General features: G+C 50.0%; 1 protein-coding gene across 1 annotated transcript; it reads left to right on the plus strand.

Annotated features, from left to right (window-relative positions):
- The first annotated feature begins 2,246 nt into the window (after positions 1 to 2,246).
- Positions 2,247 to 8,598, plus strand: LOC120909383 (oocyte zinc finger protein XlCOF8.4-like). The gene is made up of 4 exons (XM_040321141.1): positions 2,247 to 3,042; positions 4,977 to 5,156; positions 5,288 to 5,360; positions 7,253 to 8,598. Exons 1-4 carry the CDS (start codon positions 2,968 to 2,970, stop codon positions 8,365 to 8,367), a joined length of 1,443 nt encoding a protein of 480 aa, XP_040177075.1. The 5' UTR covers positions 2,247 to 2,967; the 3' UTR covers positions 8,368 to 8,598.
- The last annotated feature ends 840 nt before the right edge of the window (positions 8,599 to 9,438 follow it).

Consider the following 9,438-nt stretch of genomic DNA (forward strand, 5'->3'; position numbering starts at 1 on the left):
CCGCCTAAACCGCTTTTACAGTGAAGAACCTTGATGATGCAGACACTGATCTGGTAGAGTGAGTCTTCGCCGCTGAAGGAGGATCCAAACCATTAACTTTCTGTCCTCCATCCCCACCTCCTACAGTAGAGATTCCAAAGCCTGAATTGCTCTTACAGTGAAGAACCCTGTCCTATGCTACAAGCTTGGGGCATATACCATAGACAGCACACAGGCAGTCGGCTTTCTGATTTCCATTCCCACCTCCTATAGTAGAGATTCCAAAGCCTGTACTGCTCTTACAGTAAAGAACCAGGTCTATGCTACAAGCTTGGAACGTATATACCATAGACAGCACACAGGCAGTCAGCTTTCTGATCCGCCTAAACCGCTTTTACAGTGAAGAACCTTGATGATGCAGAAACTGATCTGGTAGAGTGAGTCTTCGCCACTGAAGGAGAATCCGAACCATTAACTTTCTGTCCTCCATCCCCTCCTCCTACAGTAGAGATTCCAAAGACTGAATTGCTCTTACAGCGAAGAACCCTGTCTTATGGTACTGTGCTGTCCTATCTTGGGGTGCAATGTTTAGGCTGGCCGCTAGGTGGCGCTTCCATTGCGGTCGGCGTAGAATATGTAAATCACTAGATGCGCCTATTCACGAAACGTACGCCCGGCCGACGCAGTACAGATACGCCGTTTACGTAACGCTTTATCAGGCCTAAAGATATTCCATCAAATAGCTGGAATAGTAATGTTAAGTATGGCCGCCGTTCCCGCGTCGAAATTCGAAAATTTTACGTTGTTTGCGTAAGTCGTCCGTGAATAGGGATTTACGTCATTTACGTCCAATAGGCCCATGCGGCGTACCTTGCCGCAATGCACACTGGGATACGTAGGCGGACGGCGCATGCGCCGTTCCAAAAAAAACGTAAATCACGTCAGGTCTAACAAAATTAACATTAAACACGCCCCCTCAGCCTATTTTGAATTAGGCGCCCTTACGCCCGCCCGCTTTAGGCTACGCCGCCGTAACTTAGCAGGCAAGTACTATGTGAATCATGTACTTGCCTCGCTAACTTACGGCGGCGTAGTGTAAAGACGATACACTACGCCGCCGCAAAGTTAGGGCGGGCTATGTGAATCTAGCCCTATATATACACCAGGAATTGCGTGACGGCGCGACGTAAGAGCGAGCCATCGCGCATGCGCACCATCGCGCATGCGCACCAATGTCCCCATTGTTCTTCTGTGCTTTACTGGCAGTATTTGCGTGATGTTTGCTGCTATACCTCTCACACGCGGGGCGATCAGCGTTTACATATGCGTACGTGACTGGCATGTGCGTTTGCAGTTGTGCGTGAGCATGGGTGGACAGGAGTACGTTTTTTTTTTTTTTTTTTTACATGTTATTGTTTATTTTATTTAAATAAACATTTTTTACACTGTCTTCTTAAAAAAAAATGTATAAACTTTATTGTCATCACAAGGTATGAACAACATCCCTCCCCTCAGGAGAGATCTTGAGGTCTGATAGATCCCAATAGCTAGATTCAGGATGGAGGGCGCATACTTGCGGCGGCGTAGCTTATGGCATTTAGGCTACGCCGCCGTAAGTTAGCGAGGCAAGTACGTGCCTGCTAAGTTACGGCGGCGTAGCCTAAAGCGGGCGGGCGTAAGGGCGCCTAATTCAAAATGGGCTGAGGGGGCGTGTTTTATGTTAATTTTGGTTGACCTGACGTTTTTTTTTTTACGTTTTTTGGGAACGGCGCATGCGCCGTCCGCCTACATTTCCCAGTGTGCATTGCGGCAACGTACGCCGCACGGGCCTATTGATTTCGACGTGGACGTAAATGGCGTAAATCCCTATTCACGAACGACTTACGCAAACGACGTAAACATTTTGAAGTTCGACGCGGGAACGGCGGCTATACTTAACATTACTATTCCATCTATTTGATGGAATAACTTTAGGCCTGCTAATGCGTTACGTAAACGGCGTATCTGTACTGCGTCGGCCGGCCGTACGTTCGTGAATAGGCAAATCTACTGATTTACATATTCTACGCCGACCGCAATGGAAGCGCCACCTAGCGGCCATCCGAAATATTGCACCCTAAGATAGGACGGCGCAAGCCGTCGTATCTTAGATATGTTTAAGCGTATCTCTGTTTGAGCATACACTTAAACATAGGTCGGCGCAGATTCTGAGTTAGGTCGGCGTATCTACTGATAAGCCGACCTAACTCTACCTGAATCTAGCTATTAATCTCTCCATAAAGAGGACCTGTCACAGATCTCTCCTCTGGCCTCCAATGAAGCCGATCGGACGCAGATCGGTCTGATATGCTGTTTCAATATTACCTTTGGTTATACTTTAAAGACGTTTAGAAAGGCTGCCTTATGGTCTAGCAGAGATCCTAACAACCTCTTTAGATTTGGTTTAATATTAGGGATACCAGCAGAGATATACAGCTCTGGGGGGGTCGTAACTGAAAGAAAAAGCCTGGTGATTGCGCCGTTAGGGCTCTATTGTTATTGTGTGGTATGTCGCCTGCAGTTCCAACACTTGCACACTAGAGGGCGCAGAAGTCCTCGCTAGGAACCCAATACAGATAAAGCGTGCAGTTCCTAAAGTCTACCGCAAGATGGCAACAGCGACAATGCCCAATCGAAGTTATTGGTAGAACTGAGCAGCCGGTGGAACGCATACAACAGGAAGTTGGTGAAGCAGGTGGAACGCAAAACAAGGAAGTCCTGTTATCAAGGTACTGCTGAGCTATAAATCAGGAAGTGGGTTTGGCTAAGAGCTGCAAGGATTTGGTATATCTAGATGTAAGTTGTCACTTTCTTTTGGTCCCTTTCTTACTGCCTTTAACCTCATTGCTGTGTAATGTAATGTAATCGAGAGTGTTACAGAGAATTTCCTTATTTTCAGTGTTGCTTAGAGGGGCAAGAGTGACACCGAGGGACACCGACCCCATTAGCATGGAGGAGCGGAGTCCTATGACCGGGAGGATATTACAGCTCACCCTGGAGATCATCCACCTGCTGACCGGAGAGGTGAGGAGGATTCTGGGAGGTCACATGACATCACTCTTATCTCTATTAATAAAACTCAGACCTGACCGGAGAGGTGAGGAGGATTCTGGGAGGTCACATGACATCACTCTTATCTCTATTAATGTCCAGGAAGTGGTTCTGTTATCCTGACTGGGCGTCATATGACGTCCAGCAGGATAACATGCCAGCGCGCGCCCGTGGGGGTCACGCAGCGCGGTGATCGCGTGTGCGACGTGTCAGTCTGACACCCTGCATCTCCGATCGTGATAAGAAGCCTCTGTCAGAGGCTTCTTACCACGTGATCAGCTGTTACTAATCACAGCTAATCATTGCGTGAACCAGGAAGTGCCTATAAACAGCATTCCTCGGTTCGCACTGTCACGGTAGGGTGACCACATTTCCAAAGTGCCATTCAGGAACACACCCTCTCTCTCACCTTCCCCCCCAAAAAAGATGGGGGGGCGCGGGGGGAAATGTAGTCTCAGGGGTTAATGGGGAATTTGGCGGCAGGTTATTTGTCAGGTGAATGTACCACTTGCTACCAGATGCAGTGCCGCTTGCCGCCCATAGCCTGCCACCAGATGCAGTGCTGCTGTCACTCCCTCTGCATTAGCCACGTGCGTAGAAGGACAGGAGTGGCGTCACTATCTGGAGAGTGAAGATCACACCAGTCCCTGCTGCTTACTGCTGGGTGCCGGAGAAGGAGGAGGTTCCGAGGTGGGTGGGGACAGCAGTGCTGCACTAGGCGAAGGCCTCGCTCCCGGCCTCACTGTCTGAGAGTAAATTGTCACTGGTTGCAAGGTGCCTTAGCAACCCGTTCTGGAAATAGTAGTTAGTAGGGGGAGGCTGCCTCCTCTATTTCATTCCGGGACACTGTATTGTCCTGGAATGAAGGTGCCCGGGACCCAGGACAGACATATCAATTGCGGGACAGTCCTATGTGGGCACCCTATGTCAGGGGGGCGTCTGTGCTGAGAATCAGCACATTGATTATCAGCACAGCCCCCTCAAATGTACCAATCACCTGCCAACCAGTGCCCAGCAATGTACAAACATAAAATTCTGCCAGTGCCAATCACTGCACACCACAGTGCTAATCACTGCCCAGCAGTAACACGTGTCAGTACTTATCAGTACCTCATCATCAGTCCTGCCTATCAGTGCCCATCAATTCTACATATCAGTGCCTCCTCATCAGTGCTCGTCAGTGAAGGGGAAAACAAAGTTTTATGACAGAAACTAAGAAAAACTATATTTTTTTCAAAAATGTTGGTCTTTTTTAGTTTGTTCAGCAAAAAATAAAAAACGCAGATGTGATCAAATACCACCAAAAGAAAGCTCTATTTGAGGGAACAAAATTATAAAAATTCTGTTTGGGTACAGTGATGACCGCGCAATTGTCATTCAAAGTGTGACAGCGCTGAAAGCTGAAAATTGTCCTGGGCAGGAAGGGGCGTAAGTGCCCGGTATGGAAGTGGTTAATAAAAACCAGACCTGACCGGAGAGGTGAGGAGGATTCTGGGAGGTCACATGACATCACTCTTATCTCTATTAATAAAACACAGACCTGACCGGAGAGGTGAGGAGGATTCTGGGAGGTCACATGACGTCACTTTTATCTCTATTAATAAAACACAGAGCTGACCGGAGAGGTGAGGAGGATTCTGTGAGGTCACATGACATCACTCTTATCTCTATTAATAAAACACAGACCTGACCGGAGAGGTGAGGAGGATTCTGGGAGGTCACATGACATCATTCTTATCTCTATTAATAAAACACAGACCTGACCGGAGAGGTGAGGAGGATTCTGGGAGGTCACATGACATCACTCTTATCTCTATTAATAAAACACAGACCTGACCGGAGAGGTGAGGAGGATTCTGGGAGGTCACATGACGTCACTTTTATCTTCTGTATTTCCTCCTATGTAGAAATGTGCGGTGGTGAAGATGGTGTCTATTGAGGGTCTCCTACAAGGGATGTATCCGTCTGGAGAATGGAGTAGAAGTCCCGCCATGGATCCTCCACCTCCCTCCTCGACACCTGAGAGGAACAACGACAAGAAGATCCTAGAAGTCACCCAGAAGATCGCTGAGCTGCTGACCGGAGAGGTGAGCGGTGCCGGGAATTCTGGGATATTATCCAGTAACAGACAAGGGGTGTGTCTGGATGGTGACGGTATCATTGTGTGTGTCAGGTTCCTATAAGGTGTCAGGATGTCACTGTCTATTTCTCCATACAGGCGCTGTTAGAAGAGTGCAGATCTGTCAGGAAGAAGGTCACCATGGAGAATCAGAAGACCCTCACATCACCCGGTATGGTGCCATTTATTCTTTTTATCTCTATATTGGATTGAATTTTTAAAACCCATTATATGAAGTAAAACACATCCCAGGGACCCCTTTACTGGTGCCCACTCCTCCTTGGGTCCCATAATGAGGCCAGTAAAGGGGGGAATCAGGGAGTGATCTGCTCCATGTAGTATCCAGCCGCATCATGATCCGATCCATCGGCGACCGGAGCCGTCACATTCGGTAAAGGAAGTGACGCTTAGTGTTGCCGTTACACTGTCCGTGCTTGAAAATCTGAGACGCCCATCTTGGTACACCCTGCACTCGGCCTCAATAAAGCAGCAGCGGACATCTTGTTACACCCAGCCCATGTAGTTCAGGACTGCCTATCTGTCAGTGCTCATTAGTGCTGCTTAATCAGTGTCACCTATTAGTGCCAGCCACCTGTCAGTACCATCTATCAGTGCCAGCCACCTGTCAGTACCATCTATCACTGCCATCTATCAGTGCCAGCCACCTGTCAGTACCATCTATCAGTGCCAGCCACCTGTCAGTACCATCTATCACTGTCATCTATCAGTGCCAGCCACCTGTCAGTACCATCTATCACTGCCATCTATCAGTGCCAGCCACCTGTCAGTACCATCTATCACTGCCATCTATCAGTGCCAGCCACCTGTCAGTACCATCTATCACTGCCAGCCACCTGTCAGTACCATCTATCATTGTCATCTATCAGTGCCAGCCACCTGTCAGTACCATCTATCACTGCTATCTATCAGTGCCAGCCACCTGTCAGTACCATCTATCACTGCCAGCTACCTGTCAGTACCATCTATCACTGCCAGCTACCTGTCAGTACCATCTATCACTGCCATCTATCAGTGCCAGCCACCTGTCAGTACCATCTATCACTGCCAGCCACCTGTCAGTACCATCTATCATTGTCATCTATCAGTGCCAGCCACCAGGCAGTACCATCTATCACTGTCATCTATCAGTGCCAGCCACCTGTGAGTACAATCTATCACTGCCATCTATCAGTGCCAGCCACCTGTCAGTGCCCCCTGTCAGTGCCAGCCATTAGTGCCTCCTGTCAGTGCCAGCTATCACTGCCATCTATCAGTGCCAGCCATCTATCACTGCCATCTATCAGTGCCAGCCACCTGTCAGTGCCAGCCATCAGTGCCCCCTGTCAGTGCCAGCCACCTGTCAGTACCAGCCATCAGAGCCTCCTGTCAGTGCACCAGTGCCAGCCACCTGTCAGTGCCATCTGACAGTGCCAGCCATCAGTGCCCCCTGTCAGTGCCAGCCATGAGTGCCTCTTGTCAGTGCACCAGTGCCAGCCACCTGTCAGTGCCATCTATCAGTGCCAGCCATCAGTGCCCCCTGTCACTGCCAGCCATCAGTGCCACCTGTCAGTGCACCAGTGCCAGCCACCTGTCAGTGCCATCTATCAGTGCCAGCCATCAGTGCCCCCTGTCACTGCCAGCCATCAGTGCCAGCCTCCTGTCAGTGCCAGCCATCAGTTCCACCCCTCAGTGCCAGCCGTCAGTGCCATCTATCAGTGCCCGCCACCTGTTAGTGCCTGCCACCTGTCAGTACTCATCAAGTGTGCTGCATATCAGTGCCACCTTATCCTATCGGTGCTCATCAGTGCTGCTTAATCAGTGCCACCTAATCTGTATTGTGCTTTAAAACTGTCACCTGACATTAAAAAAAGTATCGGTATTCGGGATCGGCGAGTACTTGGAAAAAAAGTATCGGTACTTGTACTCGGTCCTAAATAAGTGGTATCGGGACAACCCTAGTCACAAACCATGCAGATTCTGCCAACTATGAACTGGTTAGAGAAAGAGTTCTTCTGCCAGTGTGTGTGATTGGTCCAGTAACCCAATCGTCTTCATATTCAACAGATTTATCTGGAAGGGCCGAGATGCCACAGACCTCCAGTGCCGTCAAGGAGGAATCGTATCGTGGTAAGGAACGCAATCTCTTCGAGGGAGGCGATATAGAGGTGGACTATACGACGGTGAACGTTAAGGAAGAAAACTTCATGGATGGATACCGTTGGACCCCTAGGACTCTACCGTTGGCCAAAAGGACAGAGGACTCCCCTCGAATCTTAAACATCTCTGAATTTGAGAGAAGTCCACCAATTTCTCAAATTAAAGAAGAGTTAGGCGTTTATAATTTTAGGGCAGAGGGTGGAGAAGATAAATGGGATTCTTTGGAGCATCGTGCACAGGTGGACTCGCTCTGGGATAAAGATAAGGGAGTAACTGGGAATCCATTAGTGTTTGAAGATGAATTTAGCGAGATAACTCAGCCAGGAGCCCCATATTGGCCGCCATTACAGAGTTCTGGCAGGTGCAAGCAAACCTTCGCCAGCAGCTCTGGTGGGCTACATCTCCAGCCGGCAGGCCAGGGGTCTCCCTCTCTCTTATGTTCGGAGTGCGGAAAATGTTTTGCCGGGAGGGAGCAGCTGGTGAGACACCGGCAGACCCACACGGGGCCAAAACCTTACACCTGCCTGCAGTGCGAGAAGTCGTTCTGGATGAAGTCGCAGCTCGCAGCGCACCAGAAAATTCACACGGGAGACAGGCCGTTTCCTTGCACGGTCTGTGGGAAATCCTTCACTCGGCGGCAAGTGCTGGACAATCACATGCTGACCCATTCCGGGGAGAGGCCGTACCCATGCTTGGAGTGCGGGAGGTGCTTTTCCCGCAATTCGCTGCTGGTCATTCATCAGAGGATCCATTCCGGGGAAAAGCCATATTCGTGTTTGGAGTGTAACAGGTCCTTCCGGCACAAGACGGCGCTGGTTGCCCACCAGAGGACTCATACCGGGGAACGACCTTATCATTGCTTGGTGTGCGGGAAAAGTTATACCCATAGCTCACACCTTGTGGTTCACCAAAGATCCCATTCTGGAGAGAAGCCATATTTGTGTTTGGAGTGCGGGAAGTCCTTTTCCCATAAATCGGTGTTGGTCAGACATCAACGAATTCATAATGGCGAACGGCCCTAAAGTCAACCCTAGTGACCCTTGCTAGGGGGAACTCCACATTTTTCCAGTTAATACCTTTACACATTGTCACAACCCATAGACTCCGAAATGTTTTTATAAGTGGTTCCTTGGCAACATCTGATACTGAGCCCTAAAAAAGGGGGAGACCAAATCTCCCAAAACCCATTGGCTGTATTTCTGATACCAAATTACAAATAAAGTTTGGAACCAAATTCTTTGTGCGTATGACTTTTCTCTTAAGACAGGGTTCGACAAACCCCGGGCGCCAGGTCGTCATTGCCACTAGAATTAGCGACCTGGCGCCTGGGGCATCCTGTGTCTCCGTGCACCCCCACCTCCTCCGCTGCGCAATCGCGTCGGGCCACGCCGGCCGCCTCTCAGCCAATCAGGTGCACTGGGTCTGGTTACCCTGTCACCTGATTGGCTGAAACAACAGGCACCGCTATTGGGTGCCTGACTGGACATGAGGCACTTGACGGGACATAAGGAGACATGAAGGACCCCGCTCGTCGCCGTCACCCGCTGCCCCACCAAGACAGGTTAAGTGCCAGGTAAATGGCGAGCGGGCGGGGGGTCACACTGGCAGTATTTAATGGTTACGCTGGCAGCATTTGATGGGGACACTGGCAGCATTTGATGGGGACACTGGCAGCATTTGGCACAGTGGCAGCATTTGATGGGCACCCTAGCAGCATTTAATGGGCACCCTGGCAGCATTTGATGGGCACCCTGGCAGCATTTGATGGGCACACTGGCAGCATTTGGCACAGTGGCAGCATATGGTGGGCACAGTGGCTGCATTTGATGGGCACTGTGGCTGCACTTCATGGGCACAGTGCTTGCGCTTGATGGGTACAGTGGGGGCAATTCATGGCACAGTGGCTGCTTTTGATTGGCACAGTGGCTGCACTTCATGGGTACAGTGGCTGCGCTTGATGGGTACAGTGGCTGCGCTTGATGGGCACAGTGGCGGTAATTTATGGCACAGTGGCTGCATTTGATTGGCACAGTGGCTGCATTTGATGGGCACAGTGGCGGCAATTGATGGGCACAGTAGCTACGTTTGATGGG

This window comes from Rana temporaria, chromosome 8, assembly GCF_905171775.1.
Source record: "Rana temporaria chromosome 8, aRanTem1.1, whole genome shotgun sequence".
Classification (NCBI taxonomy): Eukaryota; Metazoa; Chordata; class Amphibia; order Anura; family Ranidae; genus Rana; species Rana temporaria.